The following is a 14,326-nucleotide window of genomic DNA, read 5'->3' as shown; positions in this document are numbered from 1 at the left end:
GGTTAGTGTTGGTTGTGCATTATTCGGAATTGAGGCAGCAAACAGGATGGAGAATTGCATTTTTGAATTTGAATGTAAAGACATAGAATTAAAGGGGTCATGAACAGAACTTTGACATGTAAGAGGTCATTGTCCTATGAACCTGTAAGGTTCAGAATTCAAACTTTCTCGTTGGTCTAAAATCAGCCTATATTAAAGCCAATCTGCCAAAACTGTAGGTTGTGGAATGTGGCTAAACACTGAAGAAGAAGATCAACATCTGCTACTACTGTACATCAATGCCTGTTTAGCCCTGCCCACCGATTCGCACATGTAGTGTAAATAACGAGAGATGTAAACACAGGTCTACGCAGAAACCAAACAATAAAGATGACTCCAAAGACAACAAGATGCTATACAGTGCCAAGTTGTGGAAAAACACAGTCTTTACATTGCCTTCCTTCTGATGCCAACATTAGGAAAGAGTGGATGAAGTTTCTTTTTAAGAAAGTAAGAAACTTGGTCCTTTGTTCACTTCATTTCACCGCGGATTCATTCACAAACAAGGCACAATTCAACACAGGGTTTTCAGAAAGATTGAAACTAATAGACGATGCTGTGCCGAGTCGACAGTGATGTGTGAGTAACTGTTTTTATTACATGGTCACTATTGCTTTGTCTTATTACAGATCGTTTGATACGTGCTGAATATGTATTTTTAACCTATATCACATTAGTGTCCATCTGTCAAACATACACAACTATTCATCATAGTATTGGGCGTTTTCTTCCAAGTCTACAATCCGCCTCACCTATTCAAAATGTTCTAAATTATGTAAAAATTTTGAGAACATTATGAGTGGACCCCACAGTACAAAATAATAAAAAAGAAGTTCATTACCCCTTTAAAATTAACTGACTTCAAAGAAACTCAAACTGAAGTTTGTCCAGATACACTTTGAATGACTTGACAAAAACTTTTAAAACGCATTAAGTCTGAAGGATTATAGCTTTATAATAAATTACATTTTAAAATACATTCAAATAGAAAACAGTTTTTTTGAATTGTTATAACATTACACATTATTACTGTTTTACTGTGTTTTTTTTCCAAATATCAGACAAATGCAGCCTTTATGAGCATAAAAGACCTCTTTCAAAAGCATAAAAAGGATGGATGGATGATAGATAGAACGTTCTACACAGTTTTTACGCACAGCTACAGAACTGAACTCAGTGTGAGTTCATGTGTCAGTCTGGGAGGAAACAGCATGTACTGATTAGGTCCCCAGTAACACATCATTTTCCTCATGATCAGCATTGTGCAAAACCACAGTTATAGTCAGCAGATGAGAAAGAGATGAACAGACTAGAGTCAGCCTATGCCTTGTATCGAGTTCACAACCATCTCTGTTTGATTCATCTACCTGTAAAACACAACCTTCAGAAAAGTGCAAAACCGACAGATGCTGCTTTTCCTTGAATTCACACCTGTTCGCACCATGTGCTGAGTGATTTGCCACCGGGAAGCTGCCAGAAAGCTCATTAAATGAGATGGTTTTGGATGTATACACAGTATTGCGCTTCGATTTATGGAGACCTGCGATTTGAGGAGCGCTGAGGTAGCCATATGTTGAAACACTGATACTCCCATATATTGAAATGTCATTTATACTACATCCCTGCCAATTATGCAACATTTCCTTGCTCCATCCGGCTGATACGAATTATGACCCACGCCGGCACAGGTGAGACTATAACGCCCATAAATCTGGCACTCATGCTTAGAGCCATATTGAAAATGATTGTTCTTCCACTACAGGCTGTAACCGCATTGCCCTGTGCTTTGGCCACAACCAGACCCAAGTGGGCCATTATCTCTGTGGGTCATGGCTGGAACCATAAATTGGCTACTTAAACCTCTGGACTACAGAGAGGTGTGTGTGATCCTGTAACACTGGGCACTGCTAAGTGTTAATCTGCAGGGAATAATAGCATCCTGTGAGCTGGTGTCAGGCCTTAAGTGTGAAGTCTTGCAGTCAAACTCATTAGAAGTGCTGAGGTTTGCTAGTGTTTGCAAGAGCTCTTAATGTAAATTCTTTTGTTAGTCCTGTTGGATGTACATAAGAGGTTGCTTGCTAATAACCAAGTACACTTCAAATTAGCAGGCAGGCCAGCCTGATCAATTTTCATTCTCATATTAGTCTTGATTGTTTATTCATGTAGGAAATCAAAAGCGTTTGGCTCCGGCAAGCTGACGGTGACGCAAGGAGCGCAATTACCTTGAGAAATAAATGACTGTTATTAGTTAATGCTACATTATGATGTGTTAGATTAATCCTTCAGTTGACTGCTTCCTTAACTGCTCTGTTGGGTAAATTGAATATTGAATGGTCAGATCTTTATTCCCTTTCCCAGAAACGTATTGTACTTGCACAACATTTACTTTATCTTGATATTAGCATTGAGTGATGTGGCATTTATGAGGGAAGCTAAATTAGACGTTGATTGATGCGGGCGAAAGGTTTTTGTTTACGTGTTCAGAGGCCTCAAGTTGAGCCAAATTTCAAAAACTTTTGAGGTGCATTAGACATGTTTTCGAGCTTGTAATGCTTTGAACTTTTTCCATAAAGGATTTTGCTGAGCGTTACTCTGTGTGTGGAGCGGGTGACTGTGTGTGTGTGTGTGTGTGTGTGTGTGTGTGTGTGTGTGTGTGTGTGTGTGTGTGTGTGTGTGTGTGTGTGTGTGTGTGTGTGTGTGTGTGTGTGTGTGTGTGTGAAGGTGGATCAGCTTATTGTATCATATTGTGTGTGTGTGTTTGATGGTGTTTAATATTTTTGTATGTTATTGAGTGTGTGTGTGTTAGATACTTTAATATGCTTATTGTATCATATTGGGCATCCCTATTAGATACTTTAATACATCCAAATGTTATGGAATTACAGTTCTGAACTGCTCAGATTGATGGGGTTTTTTCGATCGGTTTGCCTTTACACTGCAGTTTAGTATCGCTTTAGAGTGGGCGGGATTATTTACGTGTCGTTACAGTTGCGCTACCTCTACTGCCACGAAAAAAAGGTTCTATTGTGTTTGTGTTGCAAGTTCAGTGACACAGGTAGCGACGATTCTCTCCGGCCAATCCGTGATCAGCAGAGCTTACACGTCACGTTTTGGTAAGGGTCGGTTCACTTGGAACCTCAACCGAGGTGGTACTAAAAAAAGTGACGGGTACTGTACCCAGTGGAAAACCCCCCAAAAGTGAGCCGTACCATTCAGTGGAAAAGCGTCAGTAGTTTGCTCCCTCATCAGAGATTTTGAAAAAGTGTTCCCAGATCCCCAAATCCCAGTCGATGGCCCTGATTGTTAATAACTCTGTGTTATTAACTCTGGTGATATGTGTTTGTATCCCAGGAGAACTTGTGGCTGGACAGTGTATCTCTGCTTATCAAAGATTCATTTGAAGGGGAGATGCTGATGATTGACAACCTCTCTGGCTCCGTTTTCCATCATTACTCCTCCCCACCTGTCTGCAAGGACTGCAGGACTCATCCGCAAGAGGTACACTGGAGCTGCATCAGTGTTTGCAAATGCACTCTTGAGTTTAAGGACTCTAATCTTAAAAATTTACCTACATCCAATTCTTTACAATTGAACAGAGGATGGCTTTTAAATTCAGTTTTAACTTGGCAAACATGATGCAATTTGAATTTAAAGATATACAATTAAATCAAAATAAATGAAAAAAATTACTAATTTTTATTTTGAAAGCGGTTTAAAAAGCATTGAAGTTTGAACATGTATAAGCCTTACAGATAGTCAGGTACTGTAAATAAATGATAACTGAATTTTATGGTCATGATTTTTATTTTAAATTAATGGTTAAATTAATAATATATAATATGACTGACTTCTGAAGGATCATGTAAATGGAGTAATGAAATTTCAACATTGCATCGCAGGAATAAATTACATTTTAAAATATATTACAATAATAGATAGATGTGATTTTACTATAGCACAACATTTAATATACACACACAAAATCTCTCAATGCTTGTGTCCCATCACAGTGACAGACAGGACAGGGGTAGTTCAGGACAGAAGTAATTCAAGCCGTAACCTCCACACCTGTCATCCCGCCATTCTGCCCGTCTGCTAACAATGTCAGTCCATCAGTCTGTTTCCACTCCCCTGTCTCTGCTGTCCATACATCTCTGATTTGCAAGCTTTTCTCTCCCACTCACTCTGTTTGACTCTAAACATCTCTCTTCTTGAATTACCCAAATTTCTTCTTTTGGAAAGTCATCATCACATTGTCAGACATAAACCATGCTGTCCATAACAATTAAAGTCTTTTTTGACAGTTTTATCACTCAAACTCCACAAAGCAGTTAAACTGGAATATAGTAAAAGTCTGCAGAAATTCAAATATTGGGGAAGGATTTCAATGATTAAAAGCCCTCTCAATTCTTACTGCTATAAATTCTTGCCCACAGCAGATCCACATGGCTGAACTGGAGCAGGCATCTCTGAGGTCAGAGCAGCTCTCAGATAAGTCATCCTCACCAGCGCTGCCTGATGACCTCAGCCTGGACGAGCAGAGCATGTACCAGATGGCTGCCAAAGAGGGCAAGGTGAACTTTCTCTCAGAAAAATGATTTTGTCATTTTGAATTCTTCACCTCCACAGTTATCTTAGTATCTACACTCTGAAACTTTCAAATCTAATTAAAAGATATGCACTCATCAGGATTCATGCTAATATCTGTATTTATTATTGATGATTATTCATAATTGCAATAACTATCAGTAACAGTAACAGATGAAAACTCTGCAGTGTAAATGATCTACCTCTATCTGATATACAGTATAAACTGCTTTAATCCCTTATATCCCAAACAATGATCCTTTAATTAAATAATTACAGACTAGCAACTAATTAGACTTAAGAAATCAAAGCTGTGGGTCTATAAGCTGTGGGTCTAAATCTTGCAGTCTCATGGGGTATGTAGCTCTGCTGTTCAACCAGTATAATTCTTCAACAGACTTGAAACATCTCTAGCTATTTGTTAGAGAAATTCCATAAAGGACAATATGTGGGGCAATTGACTGATGATGATCTAGCAAAGCTTAATCGTTCCTTAATCTCTTTAACTGTTATAGAGGGATGCCCTGAATGCATAGAGCCTAAAAGTGTTTCGTTTACCAAGAAAATAAGATGTTAGACCTGAAAGTCTCCCCAGAATCCTGAAAGCGCATGCTAATGTTTCTGCTCAGGAAAGGGGCTGTGATGAGTGCCTAAACACTGAAGAACCTGGAGGGAGAGGTCACAGCAGGTTACGGCGACCCTCTCGGGTTCACAGCTCTGGGACAGAAGAGGGGGTGGCAATGAATGGAGCCAGTTCTCAAAGTCCACATCACAACACACCTGCTCGTCACAGCATAGGTAATGTGGCAAGTACCAATATTGACATGACATGGGACTCTTAAAACTAGAGGCAAACATACTGTATCTCATAAACGTCAACAACTTAAATTAACATCAGCATAAATTAAACCATTAATCCATTGTATTAGATATTAAATTAACTTAACAAAAATAGTAACCATGTAATTATTTCAAACTGCAATGCATGCCGGGAACTTGCGAATCATTTTTCTTTGTGGCTCAATTTGGAAAGTTGGGACAACTTTTGAACAGCTCTTCAACAAATAGTCTCTAAACATGTTGCCAACAACTTTTTTTAGCAACATGTTTAGTAGTGTTATTCTACTTATTCTCAAATCTGCATCCTCTTTGCCTCGTCAGTTTAAATTCGATTCAGATTGAGTAACTGAGTTTGTGTGCAGGTGAAGTTCCCAGCAGTAATCAGGTGTACCCAGGTGTTTCTGGAGCTTCGAGCTGCTCTACCACTCCCATCCGTCTCCCTGCTGAATTCTTCCACCCAGCTGCTGCGGCCCTCCCCGCACCCCCGAGAGGTCGACCGGGACACAAACCAAGAGGGCTCCGGCTAACTTCCCCAGCCTCATGGGCATCTCTACGCTCTCCTGGAGCAAACACCAGACTGCTCACCACACAGGTTCGATTTACACACGTTTACAACTTATGAATTGTGTGTTGTTATCAATTAATTGCTAAAAATGTGACCTCTCTGCCCTCAGTATCCATCTCACAGTGACTCCTCCCTGGCTACGGGCAGCTCAGAGAGCAGCCTACCAACCACCATGGAAGAAGGGCTCAGTTTCACCACCCAGCCACTACTGGACACACTCCTTGTCCTCTCCACAGAGACCCTGAGACCCAGCCCTCCAGCCGCCCAGAACCTCCAAACTATGAGGGGGCACCAGAGCAGCAAGAACAGATGTGAAAGAGACATTAATGCAGGAAGAACACAGCAAGACTCCGATGAAGATGTAGGGATGGTACGGTGCGGTTCTAACCAGACGTGCGATAGCCAGCAGCTCTCAGAGACACTGAGCAGCCTGTCCCTCACATCGCTGCTTCTGCCTAGCTCTCTAGTGCCCCCATCTGTGAAAAAGTGCAACAGCACGGGTAGCTTAGACCAGGGGACTCTCACAACCCAAGAAAATGTGTTCATAAAAGAGCCACAGGGTAAAATCACCAGCCCCTGGAAAGAAAGGAAAGAAGGAAGAAGAGAGAGTCAGTCGGAGGCAGCACAAGGAAAAGACGGGGAAAATACAAGCCAAATAACAATTGTGGGCTCCACAAGAAATAGATGAAACTTTACCTATTAGTTATTTCTAAGGCCCAATACTCAATCTCTGTTTTGTTTTGATTTTTCAGGGAGCAGTTTGACATGTGGCATTCCATCTTAAAGTCTATCTCTCTCTATATCCCTGTTTTCATTTGTGACCTGTTACCATTTTGTATTTGCTTGTGGTAAACGTCCGACAGGACTGTACAGAAACTGGAGAGAGAGACCTGAGAGCAGTTTGGCCCCTTAGAGCATGACTAGACAGAAGAGGACTGTTCAGACAGTTGCCTGAACAATCAGGTCAGGAGACGACATACAGTACAGGCAAAGCTTTCCATATGCTGGAATGCTGGGAGTTTTCTCAAATGTCAGTTAAAAAGAAAAAATAAACCCAAAAGTAGATAAACCCAAAAGTATATATAGAGGAACTGAAAAGATAAAGAGATACAGAAAAAAGAGATATAGTAAAAGAGATTTCTTCTCTAAAAGAGGGCAAGTTGTGTTACATTACAAGGAAGAGTTTAGGATTTTAAGTCTTTCAGTATACAGTACTTACAGTTTTTTTCATTCACTTGTCATTTTGTTTGTTTGTATTTGTGTATTTCTACGTCATTGAGAATAGAGAACAGTGTTCCTCATTCAACCTAACGAAAAGCATTCATTTAGAGAGTGACCAAACTTAACGAGAGGAAGTCAGACATCCATCTGTCCATCCATCTATCCATCTATCTGTCATTATGTCTGTAGTTGTATTTATTTATTTATTTATTCATTCAGAGTTATTTATATATTTATTTATTCAAGTTTATTTAAATTATTGTTTATATATTTAATTAAAGGGCAAATGTAGAAATATGTGATCTCCTACATTTTGCATTAGGAGATGTAGAAAATATGGACACAACGACAAAGAACAGTCCTCTGCATGATGGAGTCTCTTTACAACATAACAACTACTGAAGATGTCAATGCTGGAAGAAAGCAGTGAGGTTTTTACTCAGATATTTTTTTATTTATATGCTCCGGATTAAGGAATAGGTGACGCACATTGTTGTGGTCACTTTTCTCCTCCCCACAACACAAAAACGTTTCTCTATGTGACTTTATTCCCTGCAAGTGGCTTCCATTTTTATAATTTTAGTTAGGTGGAAGGGGGCTTTTTGTATGCTGGGGTGAAAAGATACAAACACACAGACACACAAAGAAAAAAAGAAAAAAAAATACCATCCTAAGGATTTTAGACTGTGGATTACATGGATATAGAATACAGCCAGAGACAAAGGATGATGAACAGGCCATGGGATTTAAATGCTTTTTCAAGAACCCTGGAGTCTCTGCTTTATTTTGGTCCTCGGATGGCATGTCAGATGAGGAAAACACAAGATGGTGATATTTAGCTTTCATTTTGACAAAACTAGGTTGATTGGATTTGCAATTGAATCAGTTATTTATACATTAATTTTCTTAAGCATGGTTACTGGACTGCAGTAGGACACCTGATTTATTATTCCTCCTCTTTGAAAAAAATGCACTCCTTTGCTCTTTATTTCATTTAGCTTAGACTTGGTCACTGTATTCATGTGCAAATGGAGCAACTCTAGGTATGACACTCCAAATATCTCCAGATATCTTAGTTTAGTTTGCTGTAGTGTTTAGCACCCCTGATGTTTTTGTTTTTGTTTTTCTTTTAGAATATTCAGGTAAATATCACATGTAGACTTGACCTGTTGATGAACTTCATTGTTATTTGATTGGTATTGACTGTCCATCCGTGACATCGGGGTCTCTATACATTACATCAGTTGTGTTGTGGTTTAGTCTGGACCCAAGTGCGTGATTGTCATTTTATTCTTGCCTATTTAATTCATGGAGCCACCGTTTTGAAATGAGGTACACTGAAGTATTAAATTTTATTCAGCAAAACACAATAACAAAGGGCTTACTTCGTTTCCAAGGTGTTCTTGGATCTCACAAGACAATTTTTGCTAATAGTGTGCAAGACTTCAAAGGTTAGTCTGACACTACAGCAATAAAGAGTAGCTTTGTGTGCCCCAAATATACATGATGTCATGATGTCTTTTATTTGTATTTGTATTTCAAGTAGATTACTTGCCCTTGTTTACTAGTAACAATACCTGCACGACTTGAGGACTGATCAGATGGGCTAATAGATGGACTGCCAATGGTTCAGATGAACAAATGAAGTCATTTTGAGCTCAGGGCCTTGGTAAATACCACTACTGAATGCTCTGTTTCCTCAGGGAGACAAATGGCTGGAAAAAGGAGGACTGTATGTTAAATGTTAATGTTCATTTGATTTGACTTTACATTTAATGCTCCAATAAGCTTGCGTCAGTATACCGCCATTATAGCAGAATATGAGTGGAGGCCAGTTTTATTAAAGTAACAGGTAAACTGAAAGCTAATTCATAGCCATTGTTGTATAGTTTGAAAGTGTATGTAGCTTAAAGAAAAATCTGCCAATGCATTTAAGGACGGATGCATATATATTGTGTATGTACGAATGGTCTAGAGTAGTGGGTGAGATTTTATACAAAACTTGATGTGTCTTGTCACTGGGTTGAACATATGTACATATCCTTTTATATAATTAAACTGCATGTGTGCTATGACCAGTGACAATGATACATGCATTTTAGAATGGCTGAGGCTTAGGTTTCGTAATTTTTTTTCCCCGTCACTCTGAGGTCTTCCTGAAACTGTATTAATGTAAACTTAATTTCCTTTTGGTTTATTGATGAGACTATACTTCCCATGAGACAGCTGTGGTCACGTGCAATTTGGGTTTGAACTGTCCTCAGTGCTAGCTTAAATCCCTTATTGCACAGTTCTGGTCCTTGTATCTGATTGGCTGTGCAGCGTTCAATCATTTTCACTGTTGGAATGGCTCAGATTGTATGTGTTTGTGGTGTTCCAGACCAGAGTATGTAAGCGGTGTGGAGTGGTAGTTTGAGCAGGGAGCGGGAAATGAAAAAAAAAAAAAAAAACCTCTTGAGGTGGAGCTTAAAAACTTGGCTTGATTACAGTGTGCTCTTCGCGGTCACTCCATTCTACTCACATCCTCTCTTCTGTTGTATGTATATTACACAATGCTTGATGACTGGGCTTTTTTAGAAGTATTTTATAAAAAATAAAAAAACAATTGAGTCCTTGATTTTTAAAGGGATAGTTCACCCAAAAGTGAAAAGTCATCAGTTTTAAATCTTGTATGACTTGCTTTCTCATGCGAAATGCAAAAGAAGATATTTTGAAAATATCTCTTTCATTGTCCTTACAGTGAAACTCAACAGGGTTTCATGTTTGGACTCCATAGAGTTCAACAGTTTGTCTCTGGAAGTAAAAATCCCATTCATTATCTCCATAGAGGAAATTGATTTTTTATAAACCTTTTAAACAGACAGGCCTACTGTGATCTGCAAGATTAAAGCGATGGTATATGCTTTTGTTGAAGCCTTCAGTTAGCGTTATTTCAACGTATTTGTTTAATAATCATGTTTACCAGCAGGATTTGTGATGAAAAACTATATTATCCATGATTCTGAAAAGAGAGTCCCCCCACTGTTATTAAGTAATTTGAATGGTGTAATAGTCTCTACACTCTCAAACTACTTTAATGTTGTATATGCATGTATATTTTGCATGCATGTGTAGTTTCTATGTACAATCAACACATAAGTCAATAGATTTATATTTATCTGTTGTTTTTAATTCAGTCATGTCATTCACAATGCTTTATGGGATTGTAGTTCTTTTCCTTACTGAAGTCCTTAAACCTTTGTGTTTTTGTCCGATTTTCTGATACTTTTTTGTGTCAAAATAAAGTTGTCATGTTGTGATTTACCTCATAGCTGATTGTTTTGGCTAATGGCTTATAACTCTTTACTAGAGATGTTTTAAATATCTTTATGGAACAATGAATGGGAAAAATACTTTCAGAACCAAGGCTGCTGAAAAAGTGGGTAGACAGTGTTGCACTCGGTTGACATTTTATTTTTATTTTTTTATTTTTTTGGTCAACTATGCCTTTAATTTCTTGTGCTGATATTCAGTGCAGCATGCTTATGTGATATTGCTTAATTTGGATATTCATAAAATTAATTGGTTTGCCCCTCTAAAAGAAGCAATAAACTCCATGTAACATAATCCTTGAGAAAATGAAGATGGGTGGAAAAAGACAGGAGAGGATCTGACAGTAGGCACGCTACTAGTGCTTTGGCATGCTTGTGTGGTCGGTCAAAAAAGCTCTGAAGCGGAAACTCATGGGAGAAACGTTGTTTCTCAACACCTAAACCATCTCTTCCCTCCAGCTATCTGTCCTTTAAATGTCAGCTGCTCTGCTGTTTCAAGTCCTGTCCGCACGCTTGCAGGGCCGTGGTGTCACCAGCCTCGGGAATCTTGGGATGCGGGCTGTCACACCACAGCACAAATCAAGTCAAAATATTTTATTTTATCATGTGAATTCAAAATATTTCATTTTATCGTGTGAAATTAAGGGATGATCTTTGGCTGAGCACTAAATTGCCCTCTGAAAGGGTAGCGTTTCTGTAGCTGCAGTTTTTGTCGTTTACGCTAGGAAGTCCTGGAGGTCGTAAGCTTTATATTTGACTCATATGCGCTCTTATCTAATCATTACAGCTTTGGAGAGTGTCGGTTAGATGTATGGAGAACCTCTGACATCAGTGTTTTATCTAGAGGTTGAGTAATTACTCTCCCCGTCTGACTGGAATAAAACAAGCGCTAATCGCTACAGAAGTCATACGGGGAAAATAAAGGTGATCCTCCCACTTAATGACAAAAAAATGATCTTCAGTAATGACTATGGCACCTCTAAAAGGACAGTGAGATGGATACACTTGTAGTGCATTGCATGGCCTTAAATGTGTCATTATCTGTACCTTTCCGTTTTTAAAGTGTAAAGAAAGAAATGGTTAAAGTTACTTCTAGGTGTTGTAAATTTGGACTAAACTGCAGCTTGTTGTGAAATCACAAGTGTAGCTCTGAGTAGGTGTGTTTGATTCTGTCTCTTTCCCCTCTCTCATTTGGTTTGTTTGGCAATCACTAAATCAAGACACTGGCTCTCCATCATCACAGAGCAGAGCACTTCACACACCTGAAATATGGTAGCCTACTCACACATACACACAAACAACGGTTTCATCAAGATGACACAAAGTAAATCACTCCTGACATTCTGCTTGGATTTGGTTACTTAAGCTCCACCGCATTTGGTACCGATAAGAATAAAAAAAATGAGGAGCAAAAGATATAAAGGACAAAAACACCATAAACATCCTGTGACAACAGGAACAAAGGCTGAAAGTTATCTGATGTCCCTGTCAATCTGCTCTATTAGAAGCAATGCTGATACCTGCACTCTACAGCAGTGCCTCTCAACTGGTGGCCTGTAGTTATGACCTGATATGCTAACTGCAAATAATAACATACGATATATATATATAGTTTTTTAAAGGAAGATATAAATAGTTTGCATATATTTTCTTGTTGACCTCAAAGCATGAGTATTCATATCAGAATCTTGGTAGAAGGTAGCTGATGCCAGAGAATTTCAAGATCAAGATACAAGATCAAGTATCAAGATTGATACTTCAAGATCAAGTATCAAGATCGATACTTCAAGATCAAGTATCAAGATCGATACTTCAAGATACAAGATCAATACTTCTAGATGGAGATACAAGATAAATACTTCAAGATCAAGATACAAGATCGATACTTCAAGATTAAGATACAAGATGAAGTATCAAGATGAAGTATCAAGATCAATACTTCAAGATTAAGATACAAGATCAAGTATCAAGATCATGTATCAAGATCAATACTTCAAGATTATGATACAAGATCAAGTATCAAGTTCAAGTATCAAGATCGATACTTCAAGATCAAGATTCAAGATGAAGTATCAAGATGAAGTATCAAGATCAATACTTCAAGATTAAGATACAAGATCAAGTATCAAGATCATGTATCAAGATCAATACTTCAAGATTATGATACAAGATCAAGTATCAAGTTCAAGTATCAAGATCGATACTTCAAGATCAAGTATCAAGATCGATACTTCAAGATACAAGATCAATACTTCTAGATGGAGATACAAGATAAATACTTCAAGATCAAGATACAAGATCGATACTTCAAGATTAAGATACAAGATCAAGTATCAAGATCAATGCTTCATGATCAAGATACAAGATCAATACTTCAAGATCAAGATACAAGATGAAGTATCAAGATGAAGTATCAAGATCAATACTTCAAGATTAAGATACAAGATCAAGTATCAAGATCATGTATCAAGATCAATACTTCAAGATTATGATACAAGATCAAGTATCAAGTTCAAGTATCAAGATCGATACTTCAAGATCAAGATTCAAGATCGATACTTACTGGTCGGTTGAAGGTGGCATTAGGAGGTGGTACATTCTCATTCTAGTGCAGGATCAGTCATGAATATTTCATCAATATTCGGAGCACACCATACAGATGGCCACAGAGCTAATAGAAAAGGACTAAAAGCCACAAAATTATATTCCAATTTAATGGAGTCTTTATTAGACTGCTCTGTAGACCGCTGTGCGTTAAGAAGTTAACTGAGAGAAGACAGTTTGCTGGTCTTATTCTGTTATGTGTCTGCAGACGTGCTTTGGGTCAGTTTATATTAGTATTAGATGAATTTGGAGCTTTTTGCTTTTGTTTTATTCCCATCAGGCGCAGGAAGTGTTCAAACTACATAACAATGAAGCTGTGTTTCCCTGTAGCAGTTATATTATTATGCAGGATTTTGCATATAAAATGAATGTTATTTCAAGTCCTGAATCATACATTTATGTTATTAAAAAAATAGTGGTTATGTCCATTAATATTCATGTTTCTGAGTGCTTTGCTAATGTGAGTTCAGCTTCTTTCACTGGTTGATTTTGACTATTATGTGTAAGTTTATGCATGTTTAATAGAAAGCTGGTGGCAATGATAATTTGGCGATTATGAATCCCCTTTTGAACCTGATTTAAAAATGCAAACTGCTAGAAAAACAACAGTAAAAAGTTTTGGAATTGTAACATGAATTTCATATCCTGAATTGAGACAGCAGGTGTTTGGGTTGAAATTTTTGCCCCAGAACCCTACTTGGAAACGAGAGAGATCGTTTTGGGGGGCTTGAAACTGATGATGATTCTTATTTGCAGTGACAGCATCATAATTTCTAGTTTGGGTGAGGCAGGCCTGCTACTGTCTGGGCTTGTCTGCAAGCACTACGACAGGCTTATGAAGTGTCAAATCTTTGTTATTAAGTTTGCCCAGGCTCACCTTGCATATGATTGAATTATGGCCCAATAGTAGGCATCTAAATTAGGGGACCACTAAAATGTGCAATTTATTGTTTCAGTGTTCATTTCAACAATTGAAATGAAAAAAAAAAAATCTTTCAAACACCTAATGCAGTGAAGATTTCACTAGACTAGGTAACTAGTCTGTTGCTGTTTTTTGCCAAAAAGAGGAGGAAAAAAACATAAACAAAAAAACAAGTCTTATTCTGACCTGATTAAAAGTCTGTTTTAATTTTTCTTATGGCTGCCATGTAAATCTTTG

The 14,326-nt window shown here is 38.1% G+C and overlaps 1 protein-coding gene across 1 annotated transcript in view; it reads left to right on the top strand.

Moving 5' to 3' along the window:
* The window catches only part of LOC109087914 (voltage-dependent T-type calcium channel subunit alpha-1I-like), a 175,744-nt gene extending 163,478 nt beyond the window's left edge, over positions 1 to 12,266 (top strand). Inside the window, 5 exon segments of the mRNA XM_042725491.1 lie at positions 3,391 to 3,537; positions 4,476 to 4,613; positions 5,256 to 5,424; positions 5,829 to 6,058; positions 6,141 to 12,266. Coding sequence (XP_042581425.1) covers positions 3,391 to 3,537; positions 4,476 to 4,613; positions 5,256 to 5,424; positions 5,829 to 6,058; positions 6,141 to 6,719 — 1,263 coding nt within the window. The 3' untranslated portion in view covers positions 6,720 to 12,266.
* The last annotated feature ends 2,060 nt before the right edge of the window (positions 12,267 to 14,326 follow it).

Source organism: Cyprinus carpio, chromosome A3 (assembly GCF_018340385.1).
Source record: "Cyprinus carpio isolate SPL01 chromosome A3, ASM1834038v1, whole genome shotgun sequence".
Classification (NCBI taxonomy): Eukaryota; Metazoa; Chordata; class Actinopteri; order Cypriniformes; family Cyprinidae; genus Cyprinus; species Cyprinus carpio.
This window is presented reverse-complemented; position numbering and strand designations above follow the sequence as displayed.